We start from the raw sequence: 19,535 nt of genomic DNA, 5'->3' as shown, positions 1-19,535 counted from the left end.
ATAAATAAATGAATCTTAAAAAAAAAAAAAAAAAAAAAAAAAAAAAGACCCTCATCTTTTGCCTGGAAGTCATCATTCTGCTAGCAGCCTTCAGATGAAGATGTAGAGCTCTCAGCTCCTCCTGCACCATGCCTGCCTGGATGCCGCCATGTTCCCACCTTGATGATAAAGGACTGAACCTCTGAACCTGTAAGCCAGCCCCAATTAAATGTTGTCCTTTATAAGACTTGTCGACCCGTCGACTTGGCCTTTCTTAAGTCTGTGGAAGAGAAGCTTCCACCCTGCACGTGACACCTGACCACATTTAAGGACCAGGGCTCCCTTTGGGGACACCCTAAGAGACCCAGTTCCCCTCAAGCTGGATTGGGTTCTATATCTAAAAGGCACTTGCTCTTGGTATTTGAAATTGAGTAAATGAGAAATGAAAAGTGAGAGAATGGGAGATGGACACAGCAGAAACCCATTAGCATCCCGGGAGTACGGCAGCCGTCCAGCACAAGAGCTGCAGACTGAGGCTTCCATGCTGTAAGGCCACACTCCCGAGATGGCACAGCTAGGGCTCTTAACCTGAACGAAGCAGGCCGTTAGGAAAGGTCACTGTCTCGGCCACCACTATGGCTGCCCAACTGACCTGCCAGGTGGAAGAACCTTTACTCTCACCAAGCGAATTCTATGAACCCTGTAGGTCTGGACCCAACATTCTCTCTTTGGTGGGGGTTGCCGTTTTGATAGGGTCTTGCTACTTTGGTAAGGCAGGCCTCCAACTTGTGGGACCAAGCAATGCTACCTTGGCTCTTCAGTCCCTGGTATTAGAAGTATGGGCCACTGTGTCCTTCCCTTCCCCTTTAAGGTTCTCGTAGACACCCACATGGTATGTGTCTTAGGGTTTCTGCTGCTGTGACGAAACACCATGACCAAAGTGACTTGGGGAGAGAAGGGTTTATTCTGCTTACACTTCCACACTGCTATTCATCACCCAAGGAAGTCAGGACAGGAACTCACACAGGGGAGAAACCTGAAGGCAGGCTGATGCAGAGGGCATGGAGGGGTGCTGCTTACTGACTTGCTTCCCATCTGTCTTCTTAGAGCACCCAGGACTACCAGCCCAGGGATGGCTCCACCCACAATGAGCTGGGCCCTCCCCCATCATCACTAATTGAGAAAATGCCTTACAGCTGGATCTCATGGAGGCATTTCCTCAACTGAGGCTCCTTCCTCTTTGATGACTGTAGCTTGTATCAAGTTGACACAAAACCAGCCAGTACAGTATGAAAGGAGGGTTCAGCTATCCACACTAGACAAATGATCCTTCCCAAACAACAGAAATCCGTCTCTTTCCAGCTCGGAAGCACAACTTTGTCTAGCCTGCTCCTCCAGAGCCCCAGTCTTGAAACTCTGTCCACATAGTGGGGATCCTGAGGCTTCCAGACCCCTCTACCAGCAACTTTGCCTCAGAGACTCTTAGCAGCTTGGCTACATCATAGAACCTGGACAGTCGTGGGATGGAAATGTTTGGGTGGCAGTGGGGGGACAGTGGTGGACTTGGAGACTTAGGGGGCTAGCATGTCTGTGTAATTCCCAGGGAGAAAAAAGCAACAATGTCAGGACAGGGAAATCTTCAGAAAAAAACAAAACAATTGCTTAAAATGTTTCCAAATTTAATTAACAGAATAAATTTACAAAACCATGAAGCTCACCACACTACAAGGCAGAAGAGTAGACCATGCCTGAAACACCCCCAAAGAAAATGTTATGATTGTGACTCACCGCTGACCCATCATCAGAGACAGGGCCCAGATGATGAGGGTGATGGTGATGGTGATGGTGATAGAACAGACACAAATTCGAGACAATAACGTGCAGTCTGCAGACACCCACTGTAGACAGAAGGAGCAGGAAAGAGGAAATGGACAGAACCGCGCACTGTGGAGACGAGGTGAAAGCTGGAGGGGGAGGGCTGTGCTTCAGATAATACGTGGTGAACAGGAAACCCAGAGAGGAAGGAATTTCACGATCAACCGTTCAATAAGAAGGAGAAAGTAAGACCTAACAGTAGCTTCAAGATATAAAGTAAAAACGGAAGAATTAAAGAAGCACGGTGGACCAGATCAGGACACGCTGTATCCATGTGTGAATTGTCAGATGGGAAAAAAATCCCAAACCCATCAGAGACAGACATTTTAAGGCAATGCAGAAACATATATAAGATCACTATATTAATATAAAACTGAAAACTTAGCAAACGCCAATTAAGTTATTTTTATCTAAAAAGGGGGGGCAATTCCCACAATCATAATTGAGATTTGAGTTTTCTCTTAGTTCTTATGAAAATAAACCAGCAAAGGCTGGTCACCTGAATGAGCTGGCCAACCACTCACAGGCGTTCTCGCACACAGCCTGCTGCCCACTGAGTGTGTGCTCGGTGAGAATGTGCACACAGCACAGATCGTCAGATCCTATCCTAGGTCAGTCATAAAGAGGATACAGGGTACCTTCTGTCCTGAAAAGTCAGTATCAATAAAACATTTAGAGAAAATACAAACACTCACTAATTGGGTAATATACTAAAAGTAATAATAAAAATAAAATCTCTAATTGGTGATCTAAGACTTAGGGAGCTAAAGAAAGATGATAAAGTAAATGCAAGGCATGTAGGAGAGGAAATATAAACTCAAAAGCCAAAGAGATCGGGCTAGGGATTTAGCTCAGTGGTATAGCGCTTACCTAGGAAGCGCAAGGCCCTGGGTTCTGTCCCCAGCTCGAACAAAAAAAAAAAAAAAAAAAAAAGCCAAAGAGATCAACGACAACTGAGAAAACCCACAAAGCCAAAAATCTGATTCTTTGAAAACTAAACAAAATAGACAGGCCCCCCAGCTGAAATAAAAATCCCGTGTGGGAAGCCTGGCTAGCTCCACCCCTGGTAACACACACTATACTAGGTTTTTAAAATGGAAGTTATGAATAGCCGTGTCTATAAACCTGACTGCTGTGGGTTACACAAATGAATTCTTGGAAACATCTTACCCAAATGACACAATATATAAAGCCAAAGAAATGTATAAACCTCTGACAAAGCAGGCTCAGTGGCTCATGCCTGAGACAGGAGGATCACTGCCAGTTTCAGACCAAAGTGAACTACACAGTTCTTGGTGAGCCTGGCCTATAGAGTAAGTCTCTTACAAAAATACCAGAAAGAATAAGATACAAAGTTTTCTCCTCCAATGAAAACCTCAAGCCCAGGTACCATTGAAAAGAGACTAATCAGAACTGAATTATTAAAAAACTGGCTTTTAGTATCAAAAGGAACATTGGCCACAAGTCCATCACACTGGAAGAAGTGTCGAACACCAGGAGAGTGCTGAGAAAATTCACTTCTTCTTCCCTTTTGAAGGCTTGGCAAATAAAGTTGGGTCAATGAGCTCCTTTGAGAGGCCTCTGACAGAGAAGAGTCTGGCCGCACGCTCCTGCAGGGTTCCCCCGCACTTCAGTCCAAGGGCCATCAGTGCACACTTGAGCCTCTCCAAACCCAGCAACTCCAACTCGGCTGCACAGCTGAATGCCGACAGATCCAGAGCTTCCACACCAAGAGCCTGATGGGAAAAGAAACATTAAAGCCAGCCCCTCCTCCCCCTCCTCCTCCTCCCCCTCCCCCTCCTCCCCCCTCCCCCTCCTCCTCCTCAGAAGACTAAGTACTGACCACATTCTACTTTTAGGAAGTTCCATTCACTGTACTATCACCCAGCTACTGACTTGCCATCTCAGTATCTAGACACATTCAGGACAGCAACATGCATACAATTCCTCCCCTCGATCCCACGATGGGGTCTCACGTAGTATTCAAAGCTAATTTTGAATTTGCTTATGTAGCTGAAGCTGGTTTTGAACTCCTCATCCTCCTGTCTCTGCCTCTCAAGGACTACGACACAGATATGCACCACCATATCCGGCATCTATTTTCAGCTTTTTAAAACTGGGTCTTGCTATGTATGTATCCCTGGCCTCAAACACTCAGTAATACTCCCACCTCTGCCTCCCAAATGCTGGGATATTAGAAGTGTGCCCCATCATTCCAGCTTGGAATACCTTTTTTTTTAGATTTATTTATTATGTATACAGCGTTCCACCTGCATGTACACGTGCAGGCCAGAAGACAGCATCAGATCTCATTATAGATGGTTGTAAGCCACCATGTGGTTGCTGGGAATTGAACTCATGACCTCTGGAAGAGCAGACAGTGCTCTTAACCTCTGAGCCATCTCTCCAGCCCTTGGAACACGTTCTTAATGTTACTTTTTTCTTTTCAGATTTCACTGGTTATAGAATCTGAACAGTAATACAGACCAAACCTACTCTTATAATTTTATCACAAGTAAGAGAAGGCACCCAAAAGTTTAATACTGGCGGATATCCACCCCTTCCTCTTAAACTGTTAGCTCCACAATCTTAGAGCTTTCAATTCTAGCTACACAGCTGAGGCCAGTGTGCTTCCACTCACATGGTGATTAAAAAAAAGTGTACATTTTACAGCTGTTCTACCTAAAAACACCTTTATAGACTTTAAGACAAAACTAAACACTTCTAATGCCCTGCCAGGATTTTCCTTCCATTTTAAAGTTTTATTTTATTTTATGTGTATGGGTATTTTGCCTACAGGTATATCTGAGAACTGTGTGTGTGTGTGTGTGTGTGTGTGTGTGTCTGGTGCCCTCATGGCCGAGAAGGGGATATCAGATCCTTTGGAACTAGAGTTAAAGACAGCTGTGCACATGTGTGTGCTGAGAACCAAACCCAGGTCTTCTGGAAGAGAGGCCAGTGCTCTGAGTCATCTCCCCTGATCCCTGAAACACAATGTTCTGTGTGTGATTTGTGGGCACGCATGTGAGGACTCTGCCCTCTCCTTTCACCTTCACAAGAGCTCTTGGGATAGTCATTTCCAGGCAGGAGCTGGAGAGATGGTTCAGCTCGTAAGCTAAAGGTCCCAACTAAAAGGACAAATGAACAGAACGTGAGGCTCAGATCTAATGATAAAGGAATGGGCCTCTCTCTTCTACAGGAGACCAGACCCTTACATCCAGGTGACAATTTTTCTGTCTCACATAAGAAAGAAAACTCTAGGGCTGGAGAGATGGCTCAGACATTAAGAGCACTGGGGGTTGGGGATTTAGCTCAGCGGTAGAGCACTTGCCTAGCAAGTGCAAGGCCCTGGGTTCGGTCCCCAGCTCCGAAAAAAAGAAAAAAGAGAAAAAAAAAAAAAAGCACTGACTGCTCTTCCAGAGGTTCTGAGTTCAATTCCCAGCAACCACATGGTGGCTCACAACCATCTGTAATGAGATCTGATGCCCTCTTCTGGTGTGTCTGAAGACAGCGACAGTGCACTCATATACATTAAATAAATAAATCTTGAAAAAAATCAATAAATAAAAAGAAAGAAAGAAAACTCTAGCTGGGTGGTGGCAACGCACACCTTTGATCCCAGAACAGGGATCAGAGGGCCAGCCTGATCTACATAGTGAGCTCCAGGACAGCCAAGGCTACACAGAAAAACCCTGTCTCGAAAGAAAGAAAGAAAGAAAGAAAGAAAGAAAGAAAGAAAGAAAGAAAGAAAGAAAGAAAGAAAGAGACAGACAGACAGACAAACAAACAGACAGACAGAAAAAGAAAAGAAAACCCAAGGTTGATTTAGTAGTGGGAAACACAGCAGCACACTTGTCAACTTGAAAGTGCCAATCCAGTCTTGTTATTGTGTGTTTAGAGATAAACAGTGGGCTAGAAAGGAGGCTCAGTGTTCAAGGACTGGGTAGCTCAGTTCACAAACAGCTATAAGGCTGAAGGACCAGACACCTTTAATGGGCTATGTGGGCAATCACAGACACACACAGACAGTCGGACAGACAGACACACATAAAGACAGACAGACAGACAGACAGACAGACAGACACACACACAAATACAAGCCAGGTCACATACCCTCACACACAGAGAGACACACATAAATATAAGAGCCAGGTCACATACCCTCACACACAGAGAGACACACATAAATATAAGCCAGGTCACATACCTTCATATACACAGACAGACAGACACATAAATATAAGCCAGTTCACATACCTTCATATACACAGACAGGCGGACAGACAGACAGACAGACACACAAATACAAGCCAGGTCACATACCCTTACAGACAGACAGACAGACAGACACACACACACACACACACAAATAAATACAAGCCAGGTCACATACACTCATATACACAGACAAGCACACAGACAAGCGCGCGCGCACACACACACACACACACACACACACACACACACACACACACAAATAAATACAAACCAGGTCACATACACTCATATACATACATACATACACACACACATACATACATATATACATACAAGACACACACACACACACACACACACACACACACACACACACAGACACACATACACACACACAAATACAAGCCAGACATGGTAGTGTATGAGTTTCCTCTCAGAACTTGGGAAGATCTCTAGAAGTTTGAAGCCAGCATGGCCTACATAGTGAGTTCCAACACAGCCAGGGCTACACAGTGAAACCCTGTCGTAAACAAGACTTCCTTTCCTATCACCAGCTTCTCGTTTTATATAAACCTGTTATGTTTGTCACTCCCTCTCTTGGTTCTCTGGGTCCTCAGCTCCGTTATGGGTGCACTTGCCCTCTCTCCTACCATCCCTCTCCATCCCTCCACATCCCCAACCCTCCATGGCCCAGCTCAGTCTGGACCCTTTTCAGAGGCCTCTGGCTATACTCTCCCTCCTATCTACATGGAAAACCTTCTCCTCAACCATAAAACAAACAAACAAACAAAAAACCCAAAACAACAAAAAACAACAAAACAATTCCAAACCAGGCCATATGTGAAGCCATATCTTAGAACATGGCACCAAGGACACCACCTAGTGGCAAAACAGTGTAATTTCAGAGCTTACAGGGGACAAGCTTCTCAACATCTGTAGATTAAATGATTCTCACTAAGCAGCTATTGGGAAGGAGACACATGTGCATCATAACCATTTACTGATTTACTGTACAGATAGACACCACCCCTCCAACCCCCCCCCCCGCAAAAAGCCCTGCAGTGGATTACTTTGTAATCATAGACTTAGAAGGCTGAGAATTGCCCTGAGTCATGCAGCCTGGACTATACAGAGTTCCAGGCCAGACACAGAGGTGAGAGCCTATGTCAAACAAAACAAACCAACAGCAAAAGCCAACTAGACTAAAGGGGGTGTCGAGAGGGAGGGCTGAGGTTGAGAGCAGTGCCTGCTCTTCCCAAGGACATGGCTTGGATTCCCAGTGCCTAAAAGGCAGCTCACAGGCAGCTGTAACTCCAGTTCCAGGGGACCCGAAGCCCTCTTTTGGCCTCCATGGGCACCTAGCACGCACTTTTCACGCAGACATACATGCAAGCAGATCATCCACGCATACAAAATTTTGAAAAGAAGTGGTAAGGGCTGAGTTGGTGGCACATGCCCAGAATCCCAGTACTGGAGAGGTAGAGGCAGAAGAGAGTTTTGGGGACAGCCTGGTCTACATATCAAGTTTTAGAGCATGCACTCTTGTGCTCTCTCTCTCTCTCTCTGTATTTCTGTTGTTTGTTAAGATTTAGTTATGTATAGGAGTACACTGTTGTTGTCTTCAGACACACTAAAAGAGGGCATCAGATCCCAGTACACGTGGCAACCACCATGTGGTTGCTGGGATTTGAACTTGAGACCTCTGGAAGAGCAGTCAGTCCTTTTAACCTTTGAGCCATCTCTCCAGCCTGTTTGCTTGGTTATTTTTGAGGCAGGGTTTCTTAGTGTAGTCCTAGCTGCCCTGGAAACTCACTCTGCAGACCAGGCTGGCCTTGAACTCAGAGACTGACCTGCCCCTGCATCCAGAGTGCTAGGACTAAAAAACGTGCAACCCACCCCAGCCAAACCAAACCCCAACATACCGTGTCTCCTGAGTTGCTTCCCTCTGGGGTAGCAGCAGGGATGCTTTTCCTGTCTTCTCCAGACAAAGCCATGGCAGCTCTGTCTTCACCAATCACTCCTGTCTCTTGGCCCTTTTCTGTGGGCTCGGGACTCTCTGTTTCCTTCCTTGCTGGGGTCTCCTCTGTTTCTGTGACTGTGACCGTCTTCCTCTCATTGTGCTCCCTGGTAGATGTCTCTCCTGGCTCAGTTCCTGTGTTCTCCAAAATGCCCTGCCCAGGCTCAGTCATGGGGTTCTGAAGCTCTTTAGGCGACTCAGAGCGTGTACCAGATCCTGAGCTCTGAACACTGCCAGGAGAGTCTGCTGCCACCTCCCCACCATCACTGCCATTTTCCCGGGCACAGCAGCTAGGCCCCGAGGTCCCAGGAGCATCTTCATGGTCATCATCTTCACTGTCATCTGAACTGCCAGTACTGGATCCCTCGGCAGCCTCCAGTCCTTCCATGCCCAACCTGTGGGAAGCAGCAGGAGGGCATGACACCATTTCCAGCCTGCACCTCTACCTGGATGGAGTATATCTCTCTAAATAGCGAGAGCACAGGCTAGCTTAAGATGGCAGTGGGCAAGTTTCGGAAAAGTACATTCCGAGGCATAAATAGAAGGGAACATCTCAGAGGGCTGCATTCAACCACCGTGAGGACAGACAGGAGTGCCTTGCTCCCGCCAGCCACCTTCAGACATAAGCATTTTCATGGGGTGCTTTACTGTGTCTAATTGTCAACAGTTGAAATTAATATAGAAAGGGAAAGTTTCGAGTGTAATGTCAGGAACACACATACACACACAGACACACACACCCATGTACACACCCGAATTTATTGTTCAGATTCTGTTGAATGGCTTCTGAGGCAGAAAAGACTACTAGTGTGTACAGAGTGCCAATCAACACAATCTGAAGCCTGAATACTCTGGAAATTTGAGCTCCCACCAATGCTACTTAAAAAAGTGTTTAAGTCCTGGATGTGGTAGCCCAGGTTGGTGATCTATGATCCAAGTAGAGAGGGCTGATGCAGGAGAATCCCAAGGTTGAAGCCGGGCAACAGTACCCTGTCTCACATGAATACATAGGAAGGGAGGGGAGGGGAGGGAGGGAGAGAGGGAGGGAGAGAGTGAGAGAGAGGGGGAAGAAGAGGAGGAGGAGGAAGAGGGAGAAGGAAGGAAGGAAGGAAGGAAGGAAGGAAGGAAGGAGGGAGGGAGGGAGGGAGGAAGGAAGGAGACAAGAAAATCAGGGGCTGGAGAGATGGCTCAGGGGTTAAGAGCACTGACTGCTCCCCCAGAGGTCCTGAGTTCAAATCCCAGCAACCACATGGTGGCTCACAGCCATCTGTAATGGGGCCTGGTGCCCTCTTCTGGTGTGTCTGAGGACAGTGACAGTGCACTCACATACATAAAATAAATAAATCTTAAAAATTAAAAAAAGAAAAAGAAAATCAAGAGGAGAGAGGAGGGGAAGGAGAACTGGTATTAGTACCAACAACGAGATGGAAAGTCACAGAGGTCCTCCAAGATCAATGTGAAGGAAACAGGAAGAACTTACCAAAAGCACCTCTTTTTCTTTGCACCAGCTCCCTGGTCTGTCTTTGACCTGTTAGGCCGTTTTCGAGTCTCCGTGACCTCTGCTGACACCACCTTGCTGGAGGCAGCCTGCATACCTAAGAAAAGTTAGCCAGTGTCTGTCAGGGTACAATCTATGTCTGAAGCTCCGTAGTTAAACTTCTTAAAAAAAAAAAAAAGACTTGTTTATTTTTTATTTATCTATTAATTATATATAAGTACACTGTCGCTGTCTTCAGACACACCAGAAGAAGGCATCAGATCTCATCAGATAGTAGCGAGTCACCATGTGGTTGCTGGGATTTGAACTTAACTACTGACCCGTAAATTTCTTTAAAAAAAAATAAAGAAAGAAAAAGCAACAAGTTTCTTTATGTTGTTTTCACAGACTTAGTTAAGGCTGTTCCTCACCTGATGAATGTAAATTGTCATACCAAATTTTATATGGTTATGAGATTAATCTCAAATAGGAAAAAACCCACTGTGGAACCACACCTGCTTGCGACCAGGCCTCATTCAGTCCAAGCCTCAGCACTGTGTAGCTGGAGATGACCCTGATCCCTGATCTTCCTGTGTTCACCGCTCCAGTGGCGCAGTCATACGCACCATCACTCGTAGCTAGGATACTGTCTAGATTTGGGGAGGGGAGATGTATTGTTTCATTTTTTCAATGCAGTGTTTTTATGTATAGCCCTGAAACTCAATTTGTAGACCAGGGTGGCCTTGAACTCACAGAGATCCACCTGCCTTTGCCTCCCAAGTGCTGGGATTAATGGTTACCACCACACCCAGCTTAGAACAGTATTTTTAAAACACAACATGTGATTTGTGACTTGAGGCTGCCGGTTCCTAGCTGGAGTTGTTCATATCCATTTCTTTCCTATCCTAGTCGTCTTGATGAAAAGTCCCTTTAGATCAACTGGACTCATGACAGGCCCGGGACGCTACACTGACGCTTTAAAGGGTGTGCTGATGTGTACACAATTCCTGAAGACTTCCCCTAGCCCTGCACTGCACAAGGAGAAAAAAAAAAAAAGATGGGCTGGAGAGATGGCTTAGACTTTAGGGGCTAGACTCACGACCAAGAAGAGAGGCTGGGAGCCTAAGGAATTTCTGGAGAGCCATTCAGATGTTGCATGTGTGCTGGGCTGGGTGTGGTGGACGGTCAGGATGTGACAACAGGCTGTGCTGGGTTCCGAGGAGAGGTTCTAAGGCTTTCCTTATCCTCCTCCAAAACGCTCAAGATGCTTTTGAGCAGTGGATCTTGGCTCCAGAAGCCTGCACAGCATGTGGAGGAATCCTCGCTCTTACCTTTGAGGACTGAATCCTCCAGACGCTCAGCCATTTCATGGCACTGCCTCTGGTAGTCAGGGCTGGCAAAGCAGTGTGCAGGCTCTGCAAGCTTTCGCTGCAGTCTCTCCAGGCGCCTTTGCTCCTTTTCAGCCTCTCGCTCAGCTTGCTGTTTTACCCACTCGGCCATCCTGGGGGAGGGAGGGGATGTAACTCACACACAGGCTTATACATCACATGTCACACAGCACTTAGATCAATGGTAGACCACACTTATGAAGGTGGTCCCACACTGTGATGGACTTGAAAAACTCTTGTTACTTAATAACACTGTAGTTTAAATAACAAGTAGTTTAAAAGTACAGACCAGGGGTTGGGGTTTTAGCTCAGTGGTAGAGCACTTGCCTAGCAAGTGCAAGGCCCTGGGTTTGGTCCCCAGCTCCGAAAAATAGAAAAAGAAAAAGAAAAAAGAAAAAAAAAAGTACAGACCAATCAGGCACAGGACATAATGCGTGCTAATACTTGCCATTGATTTATCTAGCTATTTACTGGGGAGGGGGGAGGGCGATCACAGGGATCAAACCCAGGACCTTAAGCAAGTGCTCTACCACCAAACTGCACTGTTGTTCTAGTACTGTTTCACTTATGATTCTGCCTTGAGTCAAGTTTAGACATAGTGTCGAACGACTTTAATCTCAGCACTGGGAGGCAGGGGCAGACAGATCTAGGTGAGTTCAAGGCCAGCCTGGTCTACACAGTGAACTAAAGGACAGCCAGAGATACAGGGAGAGACCCTATCTCAAAAAAACAAAACCACAATAGACAAACAAACCAAACAAGTTTACCAGGAAACTGTATGCCATGTCTTACAAGCCACACTCACGCACAGTCCGCCAATCTCTTCACTGCATCAGGTGATCGAGTACACTGTCTGCACTCACCAATGCTCCCTCTGTGGTGCTTGACCAGGAATTCTATTAACAAAGTATTTTCCAGAACTCACCCCCAAGCATTTTGACCACATAAAAACATGTTCCCTAGACAATTAGTAATCATATTATGATATTTCTCCAGAAAGGTGTGTCATGTTTAATGTCACAATACTGTAAGAGACTATGGTGGTTTGAATAGTTTTGGCCCTGTAGATTCATGTGTTTAAAATGCTTGGCCATAGGGAGTAGCACTGTTAGGAGGTGTGGCCTTGTTGGAGGAAATATATCACCGTGTAGGTGGGCTCTGAGGTTTCCTATGCTCAAGCTCCACCCAGTGTAAAATCAGTCTCCTCCAGAAGACAGTCTCCTCCTGGCTGCCTTTAGATCAAGGCGTAGACCTCTCAGCTCCTCCTCCAGCACCATGTCTGCCTACAGGCTGCCATGCTTCCTGCCATGATAATGGATTAAACCTCTGAAACTATAAGCTAGCCCCAATTAAATGTTTGCCTCTAGAAGAGTTGCTTTGATCATGGTATCTCTTCACAGCAATAAAACCCCAACTAAGACAGAGATTTAACTAACAAGGGATAGCTTACGCTTTCTCATGATTGACATCTCGTAATCTCCTCCCACTGAGATCCCGGCAGGCTTCTCGATTGGTTGTCTTTTCAATCTGTGCACCAAGTGCTCGAAGCATAGACCCGAAACCTAAAACCAAAAATACATGGATTTAGAGGGCTAAGGATGCAAGCCAGGTTAATGAAAAACAAACTTATTTGTTTTATGTGAAAGGGTATTCTGCCTGCACGCCCAGATATGTGTAGCACATGCGTGCCTAGTGCCACGGATCCCCAGGAACGAGAGTTCAGACAGTTGTGAGCTGCCATGTGGCTGCTGGGAACTGAACCCTGGTTCTCTAGAGGAACAGCCAGTGTTCCTAACCACTGAGACATCTCTCCAACCCTGTTTGCTCTCTTCTTAAACTTACCAGAACACCCAGGACCTTAGTCTGCCTGACCTGAGAAAAACAGTTTCCTCAGATGACTTTGGGTCACGCTTAGACATACACCAGGAGACAAATCTTGATCAAAGCAGGCACTGACTGTTGAAAGCATGCCCTTCAACAAACTGGAGGGAACAATGGTTACCTTTATCATTTAACCTCCCTAAAGTCTTGGAGACCGGCTTCTCAAAGAACAGCTTGCCTGGAGAAGCTGAGATTTGTAACTTATTACCCAAAACTTAGTATAAATGGTTTCACAAGATGACTCAAGGCTGGTATGCCAGAGACCAACAAGTGTGTTCATTTCACACACTGCTTAAAAAGCACAGACACTGCTACCTGGAGCTATCAGCCTCACGTCCTACCTCCTTTGCCCCCTCGAAGCCTGGGCTCCAAACTGTACACAGCTCCATGGCACACCTTGTCACCAGCAGCAACGAGGACTCCATTGCACTTCACAAAGAAGCATTCCACAGGAATTTCCTAGAGACAAGAGCAAGTCTTATGACATTAGACAAGGCCTAATACTTTATTTTATTAATCATTCTACAGTAGATAATAGATTAGATCACTATGTGTTGAGCTAAAAACAAAGATGATTAAACCCATCATCCCTGTATAGGATTCAGCTTCCACTGTGACCTACGCACCCTCCTTCTCTCCTACAGGTCACGTGAGTCATGCACACACAGGGCTCAGACCTAGTAAGGCAGAAGTCTCACTCATTTCTCCTGACCTTTATAAACTGGGGGTCAATTTAATAACAAAACTGATCCAATACTTAAAACTGCCAAATCACCCTCACATGTATAGGTAGGGATAGAGGAGAAGGGAGAGGCAGGAGTACATTTTAGGTGTTTTTGTTTTGTTTTTATAGAGTTCTTTTTTTTTTTTTTTTTTTTCCGGAGCTGGGGACCGAACCCAGGGCCTTGCGTTTGCTAGGCAAGCGCTCTACCACTGAGCTAAATCCCCAACCCCATAGAGTTCTTATCTCAGTATGTAGCCTAGATTGTCTATGCACACTTGAAAGACACCAGGATGTGCACCACCATACCCAGTGAGGATTTTAGATTTCACTCTTAAAAAAAAAAAAAAAAAAAAAAAAAAACCCAAAAAACAAAAAACAAACTACTGGCCTGGAAAGGTGACCCTGCCTTTAATTCTAGAACATGGAAAGCAGAGGCAGACAGGTCTCTGTGAGGTCTAGGATAGCCTGGTCTACAACACTACATAGAAGAGAGTGTCTCAAAAAAAGAACAGGGTTGGGGATTTAGCTCAGTGGTAGAGCACTTGCCTAGGAAGCACAAGGCCCTGGGTTCGGTCCCCAGCTCCGGGGGAAAAAAAAAAAGGAATCAAAGTTGAAAAAAACAGAACATACACAAAGTTGCCAATATATCAATGTCACTTAAAGTCACGTGACTGCATAAAATCACGTGAGAGGAAAGTCATAAGAAAGAAGATCAGAAGACAAACTCTAGAAACTCCAAAGTTAGAAAGTAAGGAGATGAGGTGGGAGGCAGTAAGGAGCCTGGAAAGGAGGCCAGAGAGGAGGAGGTTGATGGTGATGTAGGGGCCAGTCATGGCCGACTATGTCAACCAACTCAGCATGTAATGGAAACTCAAAACCAATGGCTCTTCTGTTATGATGGATACCATGACCAAAAGCAACGAAGGGAAGAAAGGATTTGTTTCAGTTTGCACTCCCAGATCCTAGTTCATCAATGAGAGGAAGTCAGGGCAGGAGCTGAAGCAGAAACCATGAAGAAACACAGCTTTCAGACTAGCGCTCAGCTCGGGCTTGCCCATCTTGCTTTCCTATGCATCCCAGGCCCACCTGCCTCACGTGGCGCAGCCCCCAGTAGCCTTGGCCTTTCAATATCAAATAGCAATTAAGAAAATGACTCCCAGACCATCCTACAGGTTAGTTTGGTAGAAAATCCTCCAACTGAATCCCTCGGCTCCACCATCAAGAGAACCTAACTGTACAAAGAAGGTAACTACACATTAATTGTGGAATACTGAGATTTCACCCACAGCAAGAGAAGGGCAGGCTGCACACAGGGCTGCAAGGTGGAAACACTAATGAGGAGCTCAGTCGCTTTCCTTCTCAGTGATGAGAAGGTACAGGAGACACCACTGCAAATGAGGCAGGGAAGGGGGAGAGGCTGAGGCCATTTACATAAAACAATCGGGATGAAGGGCTGTTTTTGTCCATGAAACTGTCTACCTTAAGTTATTAAGGTTCACCTCACATTGTTTATATGACGAGCCTAAGCACCAGAGACAAACCTCCAGTCCACAAAGGTCAAATGTACTGACCCACTGCAGTGAGGAGCTACAGAGAAACCATGGAAAATTTCCCCAGTCCCTAACAAAAAGCAAGAATCACTATAGATGGAAGTTAGGGGAAGTTTACATAAAGCACTGTTCTGAGAGGACTACAGGTCGGTGAGGACCAATGTCAGGCCTAACTGTTGAGCATACCCAGGATCCTTGGAACTACAAATTTTAGATACTAAATATTGTATTCAGAAACCTTTAACCAGGGGCTGGAGAGATGGCTCAGTGGTCAAGAGCACTGACTGCTCTTCCAGAGGTTCTGAGTTCAAATCCCAGCCACCACATGGTGGCTCACAACCATCTGTAATGGGATCTGATGCCCTCTTCTGGTGTGTCTGTAAACAGCTACAGTGTACTCATAATAAATAAATCTTAAAAACCTAATCATAAGTTGTTCTCACACCTAGGCCTTCATAGCAAAGGAGCAGAACAGAATGCCCCCCTCTCGCTGACACCTCCACAGCAGAGTTCTTCTCGTCTCTGGTTTTTGAAACCAACTTTTTTCCAGCAAGTAAAAGTAGCTTTTGGAAATCCTTGCAGCATTTTGCTATTGCAGTAGGTCCCTGGGAGGTTCCCATTAACTCATGGTTGCCTTTACTGGTGTCTGTTAAGGCTAATGAACAGCAGGGCAAAGCTTTTATTCTGTCCCTGAGAAATGGATCAGAACCAGTTTGCCTTAAAAAGTGCGGTGTGAACTTGACCTATTTTGATTTTCCCTATTTCATCAAATTACCCTTTGTAAGCTGCTTGTATTCACATTTACTATAATTAAGAAACAGACTCAGGGGGTTGGGGATTTAGCTCAGTGGTAGAGAGCTTGCCTAGGAAGCGCAAGGCCCTGGGTTTGAGCTCCGAAAAAAAGAGAACCAAAAAAAAAAAAAAAAAAAGAAGAAAAAAAAAAGAAAAAGAAAAAAGAAACAGACTCAGACGTTCCCTCTGATAACTGCTCCACTTATCTGCCATCCAAACAACTCAATTTTTTCTGGATGTCTGGCCTCCTACAGCCCATGCACATCACCCCTGTTAAATCTGAGGACTAAGTGATACAAGGTTCTTTTGTTTTGAAACAAGGTTTCATGTAGTCCAGGCAGTCTCAAAGCCACTACAAAGACTTGGCCGAGAACTTAACCTCTCAAGGGCTGAGGTTACACACACTCTATCACACCTGCCATTTTTCTGGGTCCTAACACTTCTTATTGTTAAGATTCTATTGTTTATGGATCAATTTTAAGTTTAAAAACAAATCGTGAAAATTATTCTTCGAATCCATTGAAAGTCAACTGTTATGGAAAATATCAAATGGTTAAAAAAAAGGTTGTTTTTCTCACTAGGCTGCAGTATGAGAAGAAAACGAAGGCTAGATATGGTGGTATACACCAATAATCTCAGCCCTCCCGTGTGCCAAGACCATCCACGTGATAGGGCAAAACTTTCTTGCTTTTTTTTTTTTTTAAAGTGCAAACAAATTAGGAAATCACATATTGGGGTTGGGGATTTAGCTCAGTGGTAGAGCGCTTGCCTAGGAAGCGCAAGGCCCTGGGTTCGGTCCCTGGCTCCGAGAAAAAAAAAAGAAAAAAAAGAAAATCACATATTGGAGCTGGAGAGACAGCTCAGTGGCTCTGCTCTTCCAGAGGTCCTGAGTTCAATTCCCGGCAACCACATGGTGGCTCACAACCATCTGTATTGGAATCCAACGCCCTCTTCTGGTGTGTCTGAAGACAATGACAGTATACAGTGTACTTACATAAAAATAAATAAATAAATAAATAAATCTTAAAAAAAAAAAGAAAGAAAATCCCATATTTGCAAGCACCCATTGCTTCTCCATGGTCCAAGTCTCTTTAGTACCAGATTTGGTATTTTAACATCTGTTAAGTTGAAACATAACAGAAAAAAACAGACTATAACTCGGGAAAGGTGTAGTCATAAAGAAAAACCATTCTAGACCAAATGCCCAGATTAAAATTAGATTCAGGGAAACCAGTAAATTCCTTAGATGATTGAAGAGGCTTGCGATTAGTCAGTCAAAGCTCGCTTATTTGGGAATTAAAGCTTAGAACTTTAGAAGTACTTGACCAGGGTTTCATGAATACACATGGAACAGAAGAACAGGCAGATTCTAAAGAAGAGGCCCAAGGACCTACGGTGTTAATAGAACATCTGTGAATAACTGGCCCTGACAGGATGAATTCATGTCCTTCGCTAACCGTCCTTTGGCCTGGGTGGGTTTTCTGATGGGTCGATAAGAAGGCATAGTCCTAACCAAAATGTGAATGTAAGAAGAGAAGAGAACCTTAAAGGCATCATTTTTGGGGATAAAAGAAACGGAACGAGTTTCTAATCAAGGTTGGACTAAGTGCCGTAACTGAATGTTGTTTTCTCTTACAACATGGAGACGAAACAACTACAACCATAGAATAGTAGAGGAAGTTCCCATATGAGTCCTGAAACTGGAGAAATCTCAGTCTCAAAAACCGAAATGTTCAGAGAACAGAAGCACCCACGACGAACCCAGCTTGGCCTGGTGATCTTTCCTCCCCCACTTCCGGGAACCGCGATCCTCACCTGTTCTTCGCAGTGTCGGTAGATTACATCGCGCACTGAGCACCCGACCGAGGCACACGGTAGCGCCTTCCACGCGGTACCGGGGCCGCGAACCCACGCCAGCACAGCAGCCTCCGCCATTTCGTTTGGTGACGGAACCTCTAGACCGCGACCCGCACTAGGCGACACAACCTTCCGGTCGCATCCTGATGACCGAAGGCCTTGTCTTCCGGTGCCCCGCCTCCGGTGTTTCCACTCACCCCCGCCTTTCCGGAAGACAATCACGTGACCTGGCGTCACGCGAGCTGGCGTGGGGGAGGGGACAGGAAAGGCCTGCCCGGGGCCGATAAGACCGCAGAGCGCTCGAGCTAGGCGTTGCTAGGGGCGGTTGCTAGGGCGGGGCTCGAGGGACTGGCTATAAAGGGCGAGCTCTGGGCGCGGCTGGAGCGCTTTGGCTGGGGATGATAAGCTACCTTTAGCTCCGCCCTGCGCCGCAGGCCAGCGCTCCAGTCGGGTTTGTGTAGCTATTTTTGGGACTGGGAGGACTGTGGCGCTGGCAGACACTGCTTCCCGGTGCTGCGGGGAGAAAGCGGGCTCGGCTACTGCTTCCTCCACCCGCGAGGCCTCCCAATCCCGAGGAATGGCCCCCAGTGGTCCCGGAACCGCATTCCCTTGGCCTGCTTAGTTCCCTCTAGGTTTACATTCGCTTCCTGAATCCCCTTCGTCCTTCATCACGTTCGGCTCGTCCCTATGTTTGCTTGTTTGCGCTCTGCGCTGTCCCCGCTTCAGCTGTGTTTTCAAAATATTTCACAGCAAATGGGCCCTTGTGAACGGTAGGGGCGGGAGTGACTTTTATAGTCACGCTGCTTCCAGAAAACCCCAATGCAACGTTCTTTCTGTGCCATGGGAACACTCGCGCAGATTTTTACAGAGAATAACTTTAAGGTTCGGGTGCTGAGGGAGGCCCTTAATATTTAATATGCTGAGATGATGGTGTTTCTGAAATACTGAACAATTTAAAAGCTGCTAGTGAGAAGCTGGGAGGATTATCGGGAGGATAACTCGAGTCTCCTGAACACAGATGCCCTGGCCCACAGAGCCATGTTCTCGGCTGTAAAGTTGCAGGCCGATGGAACTAATCGCTGAGGAGAAAGCACAAAATCTTGAAATCCTTTAGCTGTGAAAATGAACAAAAATAGGATTTCCAGTCCTGTGAAGTTATAGATCTGTTGTTAGTGCACACAGGCAGGAGAGAGGTCTTCGTGAAGATTCCAGGAGATGAAGAAAAATTACACAAAGTATGTTGTGCATAGAAGCAGCATTTTATAAATGAGCATTGTAGTGACCCAGAGGCCTATGGATGTCTCTCATCAGTATGTAAGCGGGACAAACTGGGAAGCATGTGACCTTCGATCTTTTCCCATTCCTTCCGTTAGCATGTGGTCCTGACTGCCAATTTACTCTTTCCCTCTTTTGGGAATCAGAAGTGACCGTTTCAAGAGCCTGGCAGAGTCTTCCTCTGCAAGCAACCAGATCACGGTCAGTGTAAGGTTAGGAAACATTTCCTTGTCAGAATAATTCTTTGTAATCTGGAAGGCTCCAGAAGGATTCCTTTCTAACAGGAAAAGTCCACATCATTTATTACAACTATCTACTACTCTCCAAACCTAATGTCTGAATGAATTCACTTTTTAATCCCTCAGTTGTATTTAGATCCCTATTATGAGGAAGTCCCAAGTAATGAGCATTTGTCGTTTAAAGTAGGAAATAACCATTATTAACTTTTCAAGGACAGGAACCTCCTGAGCAATCTATAATCTGTTAAACCTCCACTGTGAGC

General features: G+C 45.7%; 1 protein-coding gene across 6 annotated transcripts; it reads right to left on the bottom strand.

Annotated features, from left to right (window-relative positions):
* Positions 1-1,637: 1,637 nt before the first annotated feature.
* Sde2 (SDE2 telomere maintenance homolog) lies at positions 1,638-17,969 on the bottom strand. Of its 6 annotated transcripts, none has more exons than XM_039090555.2 (8): positions 17,717-17,969; positions 13,177-13,294; positions 12,405-12,516; positions 11,818-11,850; positions 10,898-11,067; positions 9,570-9,684; positions 7,995-8,484; positions 1,642-3,590 (listed from the first exon to the last, which is right to left on the bottom strand). In XM_039090555.2, the coding sequence occupies exons 1-8, from the start codon at positions 17,834-17,836 to the stop codon at positions 3,369-3,371; spliced, it is 1,380 nt and encodes a 459-aa protein (XP_038946483.1). In that variant the 5' UTR covers positions 17,837-17,969; the 3' UTR covers positions 1,642-3,368. The 6 variants fall into 6 exon arrangements, with proteins under 6 accessions (NP_001020141.2, XP_038946483.1, XP_038946482.1 ...); XM_039090554.2 differs by having other exon boundaries at positions 11,760-11,850; positions 17,717-17,855; NM_001024970.3 differs by lacking the exon at positions 11,818-11,850 and having other exon boundaries at positions 1,638-3,590; positions 17,717-17,904.
* Between the last annotated feature and the right edge of the window lie 1,566 nt (positions 17,970-19,535).

Source organism: Rattus norvegicus, chromosome 13 (genome assembly GCF_036323735.1).
Source record: "Rattus norvegicus strain BN/NHsdMcwi chromosome 13, GRCr8, whole genome shotgun sequence".
Classification (NCBI taxonomy): Eukaryota; Metazoa; Chordata; class Mammalia; order Rodentia; family Muridae; genus Rattus; species Rattus norvegicus.
Note: the sequence above shows the minus strand (reverse complement) of the source record. Positions and strands in the feature narration are given on the sequence as shown.